Genomic DNA, 20367 nt, shown 5'->3' on the forward strand with positions numbered 1-20367 from the left:
TGGCTATTTTCTCAGTATATACCAAGGGCCTCCATTCCAGGTCCCCTGCAGAGAGATTTGTCATATTCTATCACTATACTTAAGCAATCCTCTTTCCACCACAGGTAACAAACTGTCCTCTGGGCCTCTTTCTTTGCCAGTGACTTTGTGATGATTGGAGTTAATGGTCAGTCAGAAAACAGTGATAATAGCATCAGCTAAAAGTAGATGATGGATTTCATAAAATCACCAACTAGAACTGGCAAAATCCTGTGGAGTTATTCAGTCTGCAGTAGTTGTTAAGAATTTTCACTTTTTCAGTTGGGATCTTTTATCCCAGTAGATAACAGATTTGGAAATGTTATTTACTAATAAGTTCTTTTTCATGTTCTATGTAAGGAATGAGCTTCTATTCCAATTTAATTGCAAAACCAAGCATGACATTTATTGGAGAGTTGCTGCCAAAGCCTCCATATTGAACATCCACGTGTGCCTCACGCTTACATTTTGTGCATAATTGAGGAACAAACGTCAGAATTATTGGAATTCAAAATATTTGTAATGTACTGTCTTTCATAATTTGCCAGTATTCTCCTCAGTATATATACATAAAGCTCTGAAACAAGATCATTTTACTTACAAATATATATATATATATTATCCATATTGTAAATAAATAAACTTATTAAATAACAAACTTTTGTGGTATTAAAATGCCCTGTGTATGAATCCCATCCATATTCCTTCACCTCCAGGGACAGGGCTATTGAACAGGGTTGCTTAAACATTGTGTGTATATATATATGTGTGTACATATATATATGTGTGTGTGTATAATAGATATATATATAATGTATTGCGATTCTTCACCATTTTTATTGGTTATAGTAAAATCTGTAAGTAACTAACGGTGACCACCTGTTTTAGTGTAGTCAAGTTCTACTACACTTCCAACTGTTTGCAACACAAACATAAAGTTCGTGTTACTGAAGTCTTTCTGTGAAGGCAACAGGAGAGAGTAACAGGTTTCTTTTTTATGTTCCGGTGGTAAGATTCCACTCTCTTCTAATAAGAAATGTATGCAACCACTGTTAAATTACTTCTGATTAGATTTCTATTATATTTTTATATTATAATTATGTTGCTCTATACACATAATTAAACATAGAAGTCATGAGCTCTGAAATCACAGCTAAGGACAAAAAGAGGATGTTGCCACAATGACACAGCATTAACAGAATTTGAGGAGCCATGGGGTTGACCCAATAGAGGAATGTAATGGTTACCATAGGAAATTAAAGAAATAATTCTGTTTCATTTTTCCTGTAGTTACAATTTGTTTTGTGTAGATAAGAGTTTGTTATAGCAAGATAAAATTTGGTATCTATTTACACAGGATGAAATACGAAATTCTTTTCCTTTTACTGCAGAAATATGAAGAACAGCATATGTAATCTGGAAGGTGAATGCTGCCATAATTCCACACCTAATTTTTCAATGAAGCTGAAAAGCTAGAATGAAAAGCTAAAGAGTTCGTTAATCACTGATGAGCTGCCATAGATAAGGTTTAGAAGGTTCCCATGGCTCAAAAAAATCTGCCAATATTTTGTATGTGATCTTGGGCACGTCACTTAATTTCTATTTGTCCTGGCTACCTTTAATACAATTACAGTAAGCAGGGTATTCTCTGCATTCCTAGCAAGTTGTCTGTATTATGTTTATTGAGAAAAGATAGAGATGTCAGTAGTATAGTCCTAAGCACTTCAGCTGTTGCTCAAATTCAAACATTTCTCTACTTGCAGAAGAACGTGAAAAAGAAAGAATAAAAATTGTCATGAAATGATCTGTTTAATATTTTTATAGAATAAAATTATTACTGTACAGAAAGACAATACACCATCTTTTTTCCCCATCTCCGATTTAGAATTATGTTATATGGACTAAGTCTAATCTCTTTTTTACTTCTTTTGTCAAGCCCTTTGTGACTGTGTATTCAGCGATCAGTTCTTATTCTGCTGTCCTATTGCCTATATTTGCATTAATTGAAATAGATAATTGAGTTAGTGATACCTCCAGTTTCAGATTCAACAAGGAATATTATGAAATAAATGTGACAGTTGCTGGCTTTGCATTGGGATTGGCCACAAGCCTCCACTTGTAGTATAATCGTTGTTAAAATATTTTAATATTATCAGGAGTAGAACTGCCATGGAGCCCAGACTTAACCTTTGAGAAGTGCTTACCTATGGATGTGTTAAATGCATCTCAGTAGGGTACCTGTGCACTGAGAGAAGATGGACAGGAGGGCAGGTTCTGCACTGCACAGTGAAGTGCAGTCTGTGTGGGAAACATGCACATCCCCAGAATGAGGCCCTCATAGCTCTTCTGCTGATGGATGGCCTTTTCCGGCATGTTACCCCTCAGGACAATCTCATTTTGACATGAAATAAAAAGCTTTTCAGGTCAGTCTCTTCATTTCCTTATTAGCTGCTACTGTGTAGCATCCCTTTACTCATTCTAAAATAGGTAAATAATTTCTTTCTGGTCATCTAAAATGAAGGTTTTGATGCAATTCTGAGTATCATCTTTGTTGTTCAAGTTTAGAGCTTTCAAACATTGGACAGCTGTGCTGCCCAATTCAACTATCTTAAAAGCTAGCTTATGGATTAGGAGTTTTTTTATTCAGAGAGCAGTGAGGCACTGACACAGGCTGCGCAGTGAAGCTGTCAATGTCCTATCCCTGGAGATGTTCAAGGCCAGATTGGACGCTGCCTGATCTAGTGGTTGGCAACCCTGTCCACGGCAAGAGTTTGGAACTGAATGGTCTTTGAAGTCCCAACCCAAGCCATTCTATGATTCTACAATTCTGTGGATGAAATATTTAAGCTAGTAAACTGCAGGCAGTTCTTGGCTGATGGTAGTAGCTGTATCCACAGTTCTTAGGCAAAAGGTGCCTTCTGCCCATGCAAACACCTGGAAACAGCAGAGGTGCCTAAGCTGTAGTTCCCAGGCTATGCAAGTGAGACTGGACTTCCCATTCTCCCCAGATGTCCTCAGTTCCTAACAGCCACTAAAACTGCTGGCCTGGGGAGCCATGCCCCTTGGGTCATTTGTTTTCCTGCCTGTGAGGAAATGAAGAAGATCCTAAGTGCACTTTGATCTCTTGTGTTGTCACCTGTTATTGCAGGCATACCGACGTCAACCTGAAAGGTAAAAATTACAGAAATTGCATGTTTTGTGGTTGCATATGCAAGATCTGTACAAAAGTGCTCAGGCAAAAGTGTAATTGCTTTGTTTAATAAATGCATTTGCAACTGTAAGTAAGTGAGCGGCTTAACTGAGTGAAGGGAAGACAGCCAAACCAACTCCATAGTGCAGAAGAGTATTCAGAAGCAAGTGAAGAGCAGAGGACAGTGTCTCTTTAACTCCTACACATATTCTTTGTGTACATTTACTATTCCAGTAACTGCAGTTTTACTTAAATACTAATTGGTGACAAGATTGGATTACTATTATTCTACATTGGGGGTGTGAAAATAATAGAATAACCAAAAAAAAGTATGGAACATATGCTGGAAATTATGCTCATTTGTATATAATAACAGCAATAAATAGCTTTGTAGTAATAGTTCTGGACATAGGAAATGCTGAGACAGAAGTACTTGCTGCCTACTTTTGTTTTATAGGTATGTGTGAGGAGGGGAAGGGAAGGCTACCTTCTTCACAGTGCTTTTGGGGATTTTGCTCACTGCAGATAATTTGGGAACTGCTGTATGGAAACATCTTGGTGAGAGTTTAGTGATGATTTGGTGTTGCTTATATAATCCCTCCCCCACCCATGACAAACCTTTTCCCAGTTGGGGCTGAAGGAAATGAGTAATGCTTAACCCATTTGTGTGATCAATTCACTTAAGCAGCTACTGTGAAATGTTAATCACAACTTTAATTTGTACTGCATTAGCATTTTGATTAACTTGTAGGCTTGCTAGCACACTTGAAGCACTTTTACTCATAGTTACAGCTCGGAAATGACTTTTTGATTAATTAAGTTTGTTAGACAGCAGCTGAGCTTCCTGAATGCTAACCTTATGGGGCTAAAAGTTCAGGAGAAAGTTACTGGGAATAACTGTTGCTGTTGAAAAGGATTCTAGTGAATGCACTCAAAAAATTTTAATTATTGACAAAATATTATATTACTACTTTGAGACTGAATTTCAACTTTAAAGAGGGCAGATTTATCATGAGAATGATGCTGTGTATTTTCCACAGGCTTGCTAGAGTTGTGTAAGCTGTGAAACAAATGCTACCTGTAAGGCATTTTTTAGGATGAGGAAACTGGGACTTCTTGCCAAAGAGAAGACGTTTCTCAAAAAAACATTTCATCATATTTACAGTTCACTAGCCTAGTATAGAATATCAATTTATTAATTAGCAATTTGAAAATAAATTGGATATTGGGACTCAAGTTCTGAATGTGTTGGGTTATGCCCTACAAAGTTTATATTGCCTGTATCACATTCCATAGCTGCTGTTATCTCTGTAATACTATAAAAAAAAATCAGTAAGAGCCAAAGGGTTGCACTCCACTAAATGTAGACAGTAAGTGATCTGTCCTTTCCCTGATTCTGATCATACTAATAATGTTACTATGGAGGCTAAAGGATGAATGCTGGGATAGGAATCTTACAAAGCAGCTAGGAAGGTCATAATTTGCATTCGTCAGTGAGACCTTTATGGTGATGGGAGAATGAAGAATTAGTCTCTTATAGTGGCTAGCAGAGCATAGGGAAGAGGGAGCTGAATGTGCTTGTTCAAAAATAAAGTGAAGAGAGGCAAGATGCAGAGGATAGTATAAAAGAAATGCCCAACTAGGATCAATTATAGTTTATCACTCTGATTAAAAAAATGAGGATTATTTTTCTGTAGGCTGAAGCTGTTCAGCTGAATGATTTTGATATTGATTTGAAGGAACTCCTCTGTTCTCCCTCTCGTCTCTTCTCTTCCCCGCCCCCACCAAGTTAATACATTTCTAAAAAGAAATACAGTTCAGGATCTCTGAAGTGCAATAGGTACCTGTTGTACCAGTCTGTAACATAGTGAACTTAAGATCCTCTCTAATACTTCAAATAAATTCCAACTTTTAGACAGTTCAGTTGTTTCTGGAGTGCATCGTTGAAGCATCATAATCATGATTTAGATAGAAACATGAAACTTTTAGTACAGATAATGTTTTAACATCTGGGAAAATATTTACTTGTATAAGTATGATCTCAAATCACATGTGGATCATAATATAATGTTACATATTGGAAGGTTTCCTAGGTTGGAAGCATGTGCAAAAAAGATTTATCATTCTGTATTAGTGCACTGTTTTCAGGAAAATAAGTAAAATGGGATGATTTTTGCATATTATTATCTATCTGTAGTCCAAAACAGTTGTAATTAGGCACAGTTCTAATGATTTTAGTAGATCTATGAATTTAAACCTTTATAACTGAAGACTATTCCTAGACAGCAGAGTTCATATTTTCATTCGGTGAAGACAAGGATGGGGATATTTTGATTATTTGATATTGGAATATTGTACAAAATGAATTTGGGTACAGAAGTAGGTCTAAAATCCAGTCAGCTTTACCTCTCTTTTTTGACATAACTGCAGTAAGTTTGGAGTATTTCAGACATAGAGCTATTTCATTTAAATATTAGTTTCCCTTCTCAAAGCATCGCTGCGGAATAAGATTAGTATTTGTCTGAAAATGTGTTGGATTTATATTATGTAAACTTTCAAATCTAAGGTGAATGTGGTTCTGCCTAGAACACTGTACAGTAGTACAGAAACGTTCAATTTCCTGAATGAAGGAGCTCAAGAAAGTGCCATAGTCTACGATGCACTGGTACAAAAAGTAAAACGAACATTTAAATATCAGAAAAATGTGAGCCATATATCTCACCCTAAGTATTTGTGAAGCCGCAGCTCCAGCTCCCACCCACCAAAACGTTACCACAAATGCCATCATTACAGTTTACTTTTAGTAGGTGTAATTCTCAGCCACAATGTCATTTCTTATGTTAGCTGTGTCCAGAGCAGTTCTCATTGTTCATTTAGCTTGCCACTTTCCTTAAATATAATTTAGCCATAAAATATTGAGATTTATATACAGTGTTTACATTTATAGTATTTAAGTAGATTGCTTTGTATATTCAGAGCTCTATAACAGGCAAATTCAATAAAAAAAGAATAATCTATGCCAAGCAGCATACAGTTTCTTTTAAGATGCAGGCTGCATCATTTTAACACTTCAATAACTTATCTTAAAGAAAAAAGCTATTTAAGTCATTTGATGAGATCAGAAATTCTGCTAGTTGTGCAGTCTCTGCTCCCCTGCTACACACGCAGTCATACAAGAGTGATCCAGAATGTCTGGCTTTCAAATGAAGGATGTGAAGGTAATTCCAAAAACAGCATTACATCTTTGCAAAAGGTTTCTAAAATGTAAGATTTGCAATCAGGATGTTTAGGAGACAAATCTCCTAAATAAGGGAAGAGTGTTAATTAGGGCACAATTTAGTCTTTGTTTTTTTTTTAAACACATATTCAGAGTGTTTAAAATTCAGAGAAGAGGAACATTTTACTATCACTTCTCTTCCTTGCCATATGTGCACCTTCCCTACACCCTGCCTCCTTCTTTGCTTTCCCTCAAGACAGCATCATTCAAATTCCAAACATCAGTAATAACTTTGGATTAAAAAAAAAAGGCTGTAAAAATTAGATTCATTTTAGACCAGCAAGTTACTATTTGTTAATTTTTTAAACTTCAGTAGTTAAAATAACCGCTGCTCTTGAAAATAAGATGATTGAAAACTAATAATACATGTTGAGGTTTTCCTACTTATGGACCACTGGTATGAGGAAAGGTACAGCAAGATACTCTGATCCAGACATGTTGACATTCAGTTCTGACTGTCATCAAAATGAAAATCTTTGCCATACCTGATAAACTGTGTTATTCATTTATTGAGCATCAGCGTTTTCATTCTTCTCCTGCCATGGTTCTCAGCAAGTTACTTCTCTTGTCAGTATGAGTCAAGAAATTTTTGATAATGATGTTTAAAATACTAAAGGACTCAATAATTACTGTTATTGCTTCATGGTTGTCAGAGCGTGACACTGTAAAGTCTTAAAAGCTAAAACGTGATTCTTCCATCAAAACCCATCTCAGCATAAGTCTCTGGTTTTATTTTCCTAAGTGCAGGAAGAGGCCAAAATAAGATGATGGCAAACATTTTTCATTGTATCAAGCGATCTATCCCTTCACTGTTTCTGTCTCCATCAATTCAAACTGAAATTAAAAAGCTGTTGACATAGTACTTTGTTTTTAGTTGTTGCTTTACTAAAATGTATAATTTTCTACTGTACATAAAAGCATTTTTATAGTTTTATCTTGTTTTACTTATATTCATTTGTCCCCTTCTTTCTTCTCTTTTACTTTTTTTCTCAGTAGTGAAATTATTCTGTGCAAGAAATTCAGAGGGTAGTTAGGTAGATCACCAGTTTGTACCATTTTAAGTTTAGAACAGTATTCTTAATCCATTCCAAACAAATTCCTAGAAAAAGAATAATAGCAAAAAGAAAAAAAAGTTTATAGGAATTTCAGTAATTAGTTGAGAATCAAGCATCTGTGTGTTTTACACTTAGCAGAAAAAGAAGTGTGTGTAGGTTTCCAAGGCAGTAGATGAAACAAGCCAATTTTACCATTGTTCTGACTTTTTCACAATGTCACTGTCTTGGATTTCACATCCAGATAGAGATGCTGTGAATAAATTCTATGGGTGAAGAAGCAGAAAATAAGGAGGAAAAGAGGATTTACCATGTGGATTCATTATAACAATGTGGAACACAGAGTCTCACACACATAGGCTTTCCTTACTCCCTACGGGATATCTATCTGCAGGCCTCTATCAATTTCTAGGAGATTTTCTGTGTGAAAGGATCCTCCAGTTAATTTCAGTGTGTAGCTTGTTTTAGATTTATGTTTCTCTTATGTCTTCTCTCTTCCTTTTCCCCTTTTCAAGCCTTTATTTAAAAGATGGGGGTAGGGGAAAAGATTAAAAGAAAAAACAGAAAACAGTGAAAACAGTGTTGTATGTGTATCCTCAGAGGCATTCTATGAAAATACCACTGCTTTATGCTGACTAAACATACAGCTTACTACATTCTTGCTCTTCATAAAAAAGATAGCATATCTCTTCACCTATTTTTATTAATGCATATGCATCAGTTTCATGACTGGGGAACATGATGTTTCAGGTTATTTCAGAATAACAGAAAGGAAAGAGTGAGAATCCATAAGTTGGAAACAGGATGGAGGTAAAATTCAGAGCACCAGGTTCAGAGAGGCACCGGGAGTATCGTATGTAGAGGTCTTGATACCTTTCAAAATTTAGAAGTAGACTCGTCTTGTAAATTTAGAAGAGGGACTTGTCCTATAACTTTAAAATATTAGATTCACTTTGAAAAATTCTGAGAACAATTCTGTCTTTATCTGACTAAAAATTATGTAAGCCACTGTTTGCATCTATAACCTTTTCATTTGTGGGTGAAACTGCCCCTTTCAAGTGTGATTTCTGGAATAATCTTTATTTTCTAATGTTTAACAGTAGTCATACCTGGAAATAACCTCAGCCAGACAAGAAAACTACCACTGTTGATCTAAAAGGTACTATTTGGGTAACTAGGAATGTGTATTTCAGAGTGTGATGGCTGTTCCTCCAGGAAAAAAGACAACTAAAATGTTAAATCTAGATTGTTATTAGCTGAAAGGCACTTTATCCACAATTCAAGAGAAATGTGACATCATTTGTATAATTCAAGACAGCATGTTAAATATTTTTCTAAGTGTCACTGATCTTACCACCCTGATCTGAAATAAAACCTGTTGAAATTGCATTATAAAGTGCTAAGATAAACTGTGCGATGGGCCATGGCTGAAACTAACTTGTGTCTCTAAATTCAGCATTTCTTCAGAATCTGTGTAATTTAATTGAAATAGCTCTGCGTGTGTAAACAACTCTTTTGTTTAAAGAAGATTTCACTGTTTAGTTTGCCTTAAGTAAATGCTGCCTTTTGTTTGTCTGTAAAACATTTGATTAAACATAAAGACTTACATAGACAGCTCCTTGTCATTAAACTAGTGTCTGGAAAATAGGTTAAAATGATGCAGGTGTGTGCTGTCTAAGGAAGTATCAAACAGTATAATTTGTCTTGAAAAGAAAAACCCATGGAAGCATAATCCTAGTCCTGAAATCAAACTACAGTTCTGTTAATATCAAGAAGGCAGTACTTCAAGAATTGTGGAAACTGTTCAATATACCAGACTGTGTTCTTGGTTTCTTGAAAAAATCACTTTCCAGTATTTTAATTAAACTGCAAGTTTGCTGTGTGGCAAACCACTTTTAAATATGTTTCTACTGAGTTAGAGAGATTAAGTATGAAAATCCAAGTTTTATTGTTATAACAGTGTTATTAAACAACAAAATTAGCAGTAAAACTAGCATATAGCATAATTTTCTTCACCAGATACAGTGCTTCAATAAATTATATTGTTCTAATGTACCGTAGACAGTGTGAGAATATACCATTTATTCAAATAACTGCATACTCTATTTTAGAAACTGTGTTCAAACCAAAAGCTCATGTTCAGTTTGTTCTCCTTTTGAAGAACTCTTAAATTCTCTTTCAGACAAATCAAACAGAATTTCACTCCAGCAGGAATTTTGTTTTCTTCATTTCAATAAGACCAGTCAGCATACGTACTCTAATGAATTTTGCAGAGTTAGATTTTTATGCTAATGATACCCAGAGTTTACTTTTTACTTGCATGGTCTAAAGCATAGCAGCTAGAAGTGTAAATGGCACAGGAACTCACTAGACATGAAAGGCAGGATGACCACTAGCAGTTTTGAAGTGTGATGTATAGCTGGACACGGCTTTTTTGTTTGTTTGCTTCCTTGTTTTTTTATGTTACTTGGGAAGGCCTTTCAGATTCAGGGTAGAGAATATCAGAAGAGAGACAGCCAGACATCCCTCATTCTCAAAACAATTGGCTGTACATAATGTAGAAACTGAAATCCAGGTTATTTCTGACTAATCTTATTCAACTTACAAAATCTATTGGTTATTTTGTAATCTTCAGTGTTGAACAAAACCTTGATATGCCAATTAAGCTAAGTGTTAGGTTTTTGTCTAGCCCCCAGGAGATATTTATTTAAGTCCTTAGGTTTAAAATGGGACAACTGCTTCTGGTGAGTAACTTTAGTATTAATTTTGGAACAAATATAATTATGTTTTTCTTAAATAGTACAAGGACTTTTTGAATAATTACACTATTATCTTAAAACTCTTGTGTCTAAATATAACCCAGTACTACTGTTAATTGTAACTTCTTCCTTTATACTGGACTTTGAGAGTTATTCTTCTCACTCTGAGTGGGATTATGTAATAGAGAGGTTATTTTTAAGGAAAAGGCCTGCTGTCTGCTCCCAAGTTCCCAAAAATGTGGTGTAAATTGCTCACCTTTTCGAAAGTAAGAGGTGATGGCGATGCAAGATTCAGTCCATGTTTATTAAAGATTAATCCAAACTGATCTCCTATTAGTAGTAGTTGAAGTAAATTTCTCCATTGAAGGCATGGAAATTATTGTTTGTTAAACATTAAATAAATGTTATTACTTGTATGAACCAGGTTCACATTTATTCTTGTATTTTCTTTTTTTATGATTAGGCAATGCTGGATGTTGTAGCACATCACGGCTGGCTTGTGGCTGCTCTGAATATAACCAACTTGGTGCAGATGGTGGTTCAGGGCAGATGGATACATGACTCTTCCCTGCTTACTGTGCCCAATATAGAAGTACAACACCTTTATCTTTTTCAGTAAGTAGCTCATCTAAGCATTTGAAAGTTTTCAATTTCATTAAAACTTGGCTGCCGGTAGTATTTGAATTTCATTGTTGTGCCCACGAATTTTCAGCAGTGTAACAGAAGCAAAACTCTATTATTATTATTTTTGTAGTTGTAGCAGTAGTAGTAGTAGTTGTTGTTGTTGTTGTTACGTAATCACACTGATGATTTCCTAAGTAATGTTTTTGTTTTCAATGTTCAATGATGAATTAACATTCACAGATTATTTTGAGAATGATAATTCCAGAGAAATGAACAAGAGATCAATGGAAGAGTTCCAAGTTCTAACAAATGTAATTCTATATATTAGTTACCTCTTAATTTAATCCACTGTAAAAATAGATTGTACCCGTCTTGTTGTAATAGAAAAGACTGAGTTCTATTGATGTCTAGGTGATGCAATAGTTAATGCTGGCCAAAAATAAATGACCAGCATTTGGTAACAGAAACCAGCATCAAGTTTTACCACCCAAACTACTGATGATAAATGTTTACTTTTCTTATCTGGACCTATACTTTTCTGTATCAGAAAGTGGAACCAAGGAAAAAGGAAGAGTGTGTATGGAGGTTACCAAGGTCCTATCGAGTGTCTTCCTGAACTCATGGCTGCCTGCGAAGGAAAAGAAAACGTGTTTGCTTCAATTGTGGACAGTGAATTGCAAACAGCACACATTTCACAGGTAATACTTCCTATCAGAGGTCATTATCAGTAAGATTTGAATGGAAGAATAGTTGGGAAAAGAAATACACTCTTCAGTAAATAATGTGATTTTCTGTGTAAAATGCTATGCATTCACTGCTGTAATTTCAAATCACTACTGGCTTTACAGAGGTTCTTCTCAAACTGTTTTCTCTTATTCTCTGTTAACCAATAACGTTGTCTGGTTTATGGTTGGTATTAACACATCTCCTTGCTCTAAAGATGCTTGTCTAGGTCGTACAATCTGCTTACTGTTATCCAGCTTTTTACAGCCAGCTATGCTCTAGGAATCATGCATTGCAAATGTCATCATAGCTGGTTTCTGAAGTGGTCTGTCAAACACCTTATTTTTCTGAGAATAACCTTAGTAAAAGATTCAGCAGTTGTTTTCTATTTGAAACAGAAAAAGCAGATGAAATTTTCACATTTCACAGTGGGGAGAAAAAATGTCGAGTCTGCTCTAAAGTCTTATTTTCATTTTTTCAAGCGGTTTCCAGCAAAGGACAGCTATATTCTATAGAATTCCTCTCATGATAAGGCTATAGATTTCAAATAAATGTATGAAAGGGGAAAACTCCAAATTATTTTTATATGAATAAAGGACAACAGTATGTCCTATCTTTGACTTTTCAGCTTCAGTTAAACATTTCACTGGTTTGCAAACAAGAAGAAAAGTATTTAAAGGTCTATAACAAACAGCTGCATTCATAACTAAATTACCATCAAAAATCTGAATTAAGAAAATGTATTGACATCACAACAAGGCTTCATTTAACTGCAGATTTCTAACATAATACACATTGATTTCAGTCCAAGTTTTAGATGTGATAAAAAATTAGAACATTGTTATAATTAGTTCAGGGAGAACTCAGAAGTAAACTTACTTAATTTATTTGCATAAATTGCCATTCTGTTATCTTTAAAAGCAAATGCAAATTGGTTCTGTCTGATATGATGATGGTTATTTGGCTCAAAAGTGCTTCAATTTGCGTAGCAATCTGGTGTCGTCTCTGCAGCGAGGCGATCCCAGGTAACATACAAATCCTGAATTATTCCAGAAATTAGTATGTTTAAAGCATCAATTTAAGTGCTAATTGCAGTAGTAATGAGAAAAAGCAGTACTACTGTGAGATTTGCATCTACTGCCCCATCAGTATGCCTGGAGCGGCTGCTGACTGGCAGAGGATTTGTCTGCTAATTAAATAATTGTATGCATGGCAGTGTTCTCGTCTGATTCAATAGATGAAGATTAATCCTCAGATAAATATGTTTGGCTGGTATTGAAATGTCTTAGCAGTTTCCTCAAAAATAGCTTGTGTGTATGTGGTGTGTATGTTCACACTGTGAATGACTCTATGCCTCTGTATGCCTACGTTTGTAAATACAGATGCATGTAAGAGGAAAAAACATAATGCCTCAGCGTCACATAAGGAGAAAGTTTCATTTCCATCAATTGGGAATGGCCATACTGGTTATAACTAAGTCATGACTCTTACACGTGTCACTGAAAATGTGAAACTTTTATATTAATATTTTATATCATTTATGGTTGGGGTTTTTTTGCAGAAAATATCTATTGTAATACCTTCCACATAATTAAAATGTATATTGAGGCAGGCTGTTGAGTGTCATCATATGTAAAGTCTTTAAATGTGCATTTAAATAGGGGCCAACCTAGAGAATAAAGAAATCTCCAGTAAAGAAATACAATAGTCTCTGTATTGAAAAAATATAAAATTACCAACTTGAAACCCAGCATTCTGAAACCAGTCTTTAACAAAGTCAAACGAAGTGGTAACTATGCCACAAAAATGCCTTTCATTCTTTCACTAATAAACCTTTTACTTCTCACTCACGGTATGTTGAACCTGTATAACCAACCTGTATCTAGCATGAAAATGGTAAAAAAATAAAAATTAAAAAATAAAAAACAGTTTGAGCTTTATAAATTTGGGGAACAAGGGAAATGGATAAAAATATCACATTTGGAAAGAAGAAAATACTTTTTAAGCAGATCAGTAATTAATTTTTAAGTAACAGCTCTTGAGGCTGCTCATGGATTTGGAATATTAGGCTAAGTCCAGGGGAGGCAGTTTATTGGCAAAATAGTTAATGATATTATCAAATGTTCATGAAGAATTTCTAGCACGATTAGGAGTTGAATCTATGGGTTTGATGGGTAAAGATATGTGGTCTATATATATATATCTGCACATATTGGATACAATGATACAATTAAAGGGAGAGAGTATATGCTTATGTCATCATATAATAAAAAATAAAAAAGTTAGAAGATCAGCAAATACCTAAGTGATGTAGGAGCCTGAGTTTTAATATTTTCCAGATATTAGTTATAAGCCTAAACTTCACTAAAAAGTCAGCTAGGTTTTAAAAGCTAACAGTCTAAACTCAAAAACTATTTAGGCTGTAACTCTTAACAACTCATGTCTGTTTCTGAATCGTATCTGTTTAGCAACGCGTTTTCAGTTTCTAAGTTCCTTACCCAGGCACCTTGTAAAATACTAAGCTTATGTTCATATTATCAAAAGAGGAAAAAAAGAGATCTCGTGTTTCAAAGACTGTTGTCTCTGCTCTAGTACTAGGTGCTCTAACTCTGCAAGTGTCTGTCTTTCTATAATCATATTTTTCATTTTCATCTGCTACTACTCGACTTCTTTCATCAGTAAGAAGAAGCGTTGCTTTATTTTCTGCAAAGGCAGCCTTATGTCAGCGGTACCTTTATGGTCATGGAGTACTAAATTTGTTTTTAATTTTCAAAAATATAAGCCCAAGAGAATTAAGTCTTACCGCTACCTTCTTATCCAGTTAAAGTTATTCAGAGTAGCTGTATTTTGTTTGAACTGTCAAAGGTACGTGAGAACGTGATAACCTTTGACACATAAAATATGTTGGCATTGTACAGTGTTAATAGGATCGAATCAGAGCCTTCAATGTAGCAACAGGTAGTAACACAAGAGGAGTTAATACAGGATTACCTCTGCTGAAATTAAACTTCATTCCAATGTAATTGTAACAAGCTATATCCACCAGGATAGTGAGCATAAAACTTTTCCAGATAAATGATATCTGAAATACAACAAAAGGGGTTGAATTGATCACCGGGCTTGTTTAGAACATGGTACCTCCACTGAAACAGCAGTACTCTGCTTTGGTGCATAGAGAATTTCACACAGTGGTGAAGTTCCTGCAGTAAACTCAGTCTTAAAAACCTCTACATTAAACAGAAAACCATTTGCCAGTTAGGATGTAACTACACAAGTCGTCTCATCCAGTGTGATCTGCTGGAGGTGAATTTATTTATGGCCTTGTTTGCTAACTCTAGCAAAATCTTGCAAAAAAAATAAGGACGTGTTTCTCCTTCAGGTGCTGCCTTTTATTCCTGTTATTTTTCTTTCAGAAAGGACAGAAGGGGGGATATCTTTTCCCTTAATCTTATAGCTGTTATCCTCTCTCTGTTATAATTTTCCTGCCCTTTCCAAGCTAACACTTAATGCACTGCATCACTATAATTCATCGGTGTCTTGTTTTACACTGCAGCTCCATGAGTGCTCACAGCTGGCCCTCCCCATCTTCTCCATTGAATGAACACAGCTGTTCATGCAGCACAGAAGAGGGAAGAAGGAAAGAGATTAGTTTTAGCCTAAGTCATTTTTCTCATTTAGTTTGGCCAGGCTATGGTAATGCAGCCATTTTAATCCAACATAAGTCTGCGCTGCAGCTGAAACGGGCAGCTCTGCCCTCCTCTGCCACTTTCACCTCTCCTGACCCAGCTCACTGCACAGCTGCACAAGTGCTGTGGATGGATTGAGTGAGGAGGTAGGAAGGAGCATCTAGGGACAAGGAGAGGAGAGCTCACATCAACCCTCTTGCTGACTGTCAAAATGGCCTGCAGCCAAGTGGCTACGTGAATGCTGGTTCCAGCAGGGGAGGAGAAGAGGTAGGAGCACTCAATTCAGTGCACTGAAGATTCAGGCTTATTCAGAGTGCTCTCAGGATTAGGAATATGTTTCCTCAATCAGCTTTAGGCTGATCTAAGTTCGTGCCATTGCCAAAATGATTAGCAAGCTCATCCATCTAGCTATGCAACCACAGTATGGCAGTACTAGCACACTGGGGATGGAGCAGGGGCAGATAGCTGGCATGGAGACCAGAGGAGGAACGCATATTCTTCCTTTCCCCACAGCAGCGCAATCTTAGTTCTACTTACCCTGGCTGCTGTATCCTTAATTATGTATTGACGTATACCATTACTGTAAATATAAAACTTGATAGCAGTGTCTCCAAAAAAGCAAAATCAACTTTTCATAGGATCGTAGGATGTTCCAAACCCCTTCCCAGTAGCAGAGTAGACAATCACTAGATCTTGTTATCCAAGGCCCCCCTTCCAGCCTGGCATTGTACACCTCCAGGGATGGAATATCCACAGCTTCCCCGGGCTACTTGTTCCAATGCCTCACCGCACTCTGCGTCAAGAAATTCCACCTAACATCTAACCTGCATCTCTTCTCTTTTAGCTTAATGCTATTCCCTCTTGTCCTAACGCAATCAGACCATGTAGAAAGTTGGTCTTCCTTTTATTAGGGCTGTAGACCTTTCACCTCAGAAAAAGTAATCAGAGATGTGTCAAATACAATCCAGATGAAAAAGGATCTTGTTGAAACACAAGATGATCAAAACAATGCATTATGTATATGTATACACATATATGTACATGTATAATTTAGCCTTTTTCTAAATAAAACATTTCTGTTCTATGACAGTATTGCCCATGTGAGTATGACTACCCCCTTTATTCCCACAAGATCCCATTTCAACATTTGCTAGCTCTTTAGCAAGATCAATATTCATTTTTTCCTTGTTCTCCTTCCTGCCCTTTACCTAGCTTCTTATAGGTTATTTTGAAAACATCAGTAAAGTGCACATCCCTGCTTTGTTTTGGGGTTAGAGGAGGAGAGGGGCAGGGCAGAATGTGGGGGTTGTTTTTTTTTGTTCATTTTTCTTCTGATGCCTAGCTCATCTATCTTCTCCACCCATAGAGAGACCACAAATCACTGCTTCCATTCCACAGCAAAGTTTGCTGTTTCTTCTTCATAAAAAAATTTTGAGTGACTGCTGAATTTAATAAATGAAAGCCTACATTTCTTCCTTTAATTTTTGTCACAGCTTTTTAGAGGTGCTTTTGCTTGTCTGATGAAGACAACAGGGGGGAGATATAAGGCTGCATTTTCTGAGTACTTCTTGAATGTGAGGTTGAAGAAGCTTTTATGTTCTCCTATGCAAACTGTATGCCTCAAGCAACAGTTCTCAATACGAAGATCAAAGCTGAGGGCCTGTTGGAGTTCATAAGAAATTACAGACTTAAGATTCCTCAGGAAGATTACAAGAAGAAGGGTTTATGAACATGGATGGAAGAAAATATTAAAAAAAAGAAAAAAGTCATGATAATTTTGGATATGCAGTTCAATTTTTGGTTAATTATCTGAACTGATCCTCTGAACTCTCTGAGGTTTGCCTATTGCTAATTAGAACTGCAGTGTCTTGTTCTTTATGGGTTATGCTAAGGAAGTTTAATTTAAAACTTAATTATACTAGTTTTTAAGTGGCTTATAGGAAAAAAAATACTTTAATCGGAAGCAGTAAAGATTTTTTCATGCGTTCAGACATCAGTAATCTTAGTGAGGCATGTCTGATGTGCTTTAAGAAGTTTCACATTTGTTTTATTTGCTTAGAAGTAATTAGAGCAAGAGGTTGAGGAAAAGTATTTTATGATTCTAAGAATCATGCTGTTAAGTATAATATTCCTACACAAATAAATTTTTCTTGGTGTAGAATAAACATATTGGCTGCATGTTAAATTATTATTATTATGACTGTCATCTGAATTGTATGGATTATCTTCTAATCCACAGGAATCTGATTTTTCTTACAGGCTTGGAATTTCTTGTCCCGTTTGCCAATTCTAAATGTTAGCCTGAGCATTAAGGGCTGTTGGGATGACCCAGCTCAGCCACAGAATGAAGTGCCTGTTCCCTCTTTGACAACGGACACACGAGATGACAAAAGATGGATCAAATTACATGCTGATCAAGAATATGTGCTCCAGATACATCTGCAGAGAACCCAGATGGGGTATCAGGTACATGAATTTATCATTTCCTTCAAGTGTAGAAGTTTCCAATAATCCATTTACATGATCAGTAATGCTTTACACAGCATAACAATATTTTTTTATGGCTTAAGAGTTATGTAAATTGTAAACACTTTCAAAGCCTTTTCTGTGTTAGTAGTGAAGCAGATGGTTTTTGCAGTAGGATAATAGATTCTTCAGATAAAATCCTAGATCAATTAAAGACAATGAAAAAGAACTGTCTTTTTTTTTTTTTTTTTTTTTTTTACAAACCAGGAACTTGTGCGTGGGTGCTATAAAGTAATAACCATGGCTACAATAACTTTGCAGGAAGTAGTCAAGTACTTGCCATCCCTAAATTCCTACTTCTCATATTCTTACATATCCTGTTTCCCAAACCAATTTTTAAGTGATCCTGTGATTTTCACATGTACTGCATACCTGTAAATACATACATACCCATACCTATAAGTATGTTTTCACTTGTAATACATCCTCAGCCCTTTACTCCTTTATTCTCCTCATATTCTCTTCCTATTTTATATATTCACCATAGCTTCAAGGGGAGACTTTCTCATTTTTAGTAAGAAAAAAAGGGCTAGAGCTCCTTCATAAGCCTTTTTATTTGCTGTTCCAGTTACTGATACAGCCTTCCTAACCAGAAGCCACTGAAAGGATGAGGGAAGCAGGAATCTTTCTTTTAGTGATCACTGCTTTATAAACCTCTCCCAGTATTTGAGCCCTCATTTGATAAAAATTGATGTATCAAACTGTTGTAGAAGCTTCATTGCTATAGTGGTGCTTTTTCTTCTGTGTAAATCTTCAGAAAAACCTTTCTACCTACAGAGCACAAAGTGAATGATGGTCAAGTATGCATCACTATATCCTCAGTTTTCAGCAGTAAAGTCACTGTCTTAAAGAATCACTGAAATAATCTTTCTTTTTGTGATCTCAACATTTAATAAATACTTGTGATACTTTTATGTTTATTTTTATCTTCAACAGTATTGTTTAGCATTATTTAAGAACACAAGGTTTACAATTAACCTTTCTGCTGAGGTTGGTATTTGGAGTACATTAGATGAAATTACAGAAAGGGGAACAGTATTTTCATACAAATTTTAATAGCTTACAGAACAAGAGGAATAGTATCTTCTCGTCTGTTGGTTTTTGTTGGTTTTGGTTTTTTTTATCATTGGAACTGTTTTTCCCTGTTTTGAGATGAAGTCTTCATGTAGCTAGAAATAACAGAAGTGTTTTAAATTTGTGTCTGTAAATTATTGTATTATGTAAAAACTCATGGCTGTGTTTTTGTGTTGTTTCCCATTCAAGAAAGAATGGTATTTCAAAGAGAAGATTTCCAGTTTCACTGAACTGTTTCTTTTCCTTAACAGGGAAAGCAAGACAGTAAAGCAGTGGCTCCTCGATTTCCTAAAGTTAAAGATGAAGGATGGTTTTTAATACTGGGAGAAGTTGACAAAAAAGAACTCATTGCTCTGAAGAGAACTGGATATGTCAGAAATAGAAATACTGTCTCTGTTGCTTTTTATACTCCAGAGACCCCTGGAAAGTATGACAAATTTAACAATTCAGATCTCGTAATGATTAGACTGGAGCCTAATTTCCAAATTAATGACTCTGTTTTTTACCTTTTTAGGTGCATCTACACATTGTATCTCATGAGCGACAGTTATCTTGGCATGGACCAACAGTATGATATTTACCTGAATATTATACCGGCTAGTACTTCAACACAAGCCACAACAGAGGTGTCTGATGCTATGAGTTACCTAACTTTGAAGTAAGGTGATCTGAAAAATCTGTTTAAAAGAACTGGTCTTTTTCCCAACATATCTAGTCATTTTGGACATCTGAAAAGTGAGTTTGCCTTAGTGGAACCAAACTTCTAACCTCAAGACAACTCAAAAATTGAAAGTGACTACTGTATTGACTCTGGTAACACAGAGTTAGCCACAGTGGCCTTACTCCTTCGTAAAATCTTGTCTTTTCTTGGTTCATCTTTCTTCTTTCACAAGTCATACTGATCTCTTTTATTCCTACTAGAGTTGCTGCAATTCAATTGTGACATATCAAAATAAAAGATACATAATTTGTGCAAATTTAGGGCTATAGTCTTCATTTTGAAAAAATGTTCTGTAGGCCATATATTGATGAAGTTTAATAGGTGACTTTTTTAATTTATAGGGAAAAATACAAATCTGATCCAAGAAAAATATGCTGAAAGTATTGATGGATGTTACATTTCATGTTTAATAAAAATATGTCCATAAGGGTGTTTTACATTAGATTTTTTCAGTGTAAAGTACATGACGTAATACAAAATTTTTCCCTTATGCATGCTACTCTTTGAAGATGATAATCTAAAGGGAAAAAAAATATATATTTTATTAATATGAGCTTATATGCAGTAAATCTTCTTGTAATCTAGTCTGTATGGTGGGTTTGTTAGGACCAAGATTTGCAGTGTACTGCACAGTCTTCAACTGTAACGGGACCTGACATTATCAAGTTGCAAGAGAAAGGCTGTCTTCTTCTCCGACCTGACTCAGGAAGTTCAAGC

General features: G+C 35.6%; 1 protein-coding gene across 1 annotated transcript in view; it reads left to right on the forward strand.

The window, feature by feature from the left end:
• The window catches only part of ASCC3 (activating signal cointegrator 1 complex subunit 3), a 263322-nt gene extending 243285 nt beyond the window's left edge, over window positions 1-20037 (forward strand). Inside the window, exons 38-42 of the mRNA XM_065735653.1 lie at window positions 10760-10911; window positions 11468-11618; window positions 17589-17795; window positions 19181-19356; window positions 19444-20037. Coding sequence (XP_065591725.1) covers window positions 10760-10911; window positions 11468-11618; window positions 17589-17795; window positions 19181-19356; window positions 19444-19591 — 834 coding nt within the window. The 3' untranslated portion in view covers window positions 19592-20037. The remainder of the gene's footprint in view (window positions 1-10759; window positions 10912-11467; window positions 11619-17588; window positions 17796-19180; window positions 19357-19443) is intronic.
• Window positions 20038-20367: the final 330 nt, after the last annotated feature.

Source organism: Cyrtonyx montezumae, unplaced genomic scaffold (genome assembly GCF_038088225.1).
Source record: "Cyrtonyx montezumae isolate F1298 unplaced genomic scaffold, pur_monq_1.0 scaffold_0, whole genome shotgun sequence".
NCBI lineage: Eukaryota > Metazoa > Chordata > Aves > Galliformes > Odontophoridae > Cyrtonyx > Cyrtonyx montezumae.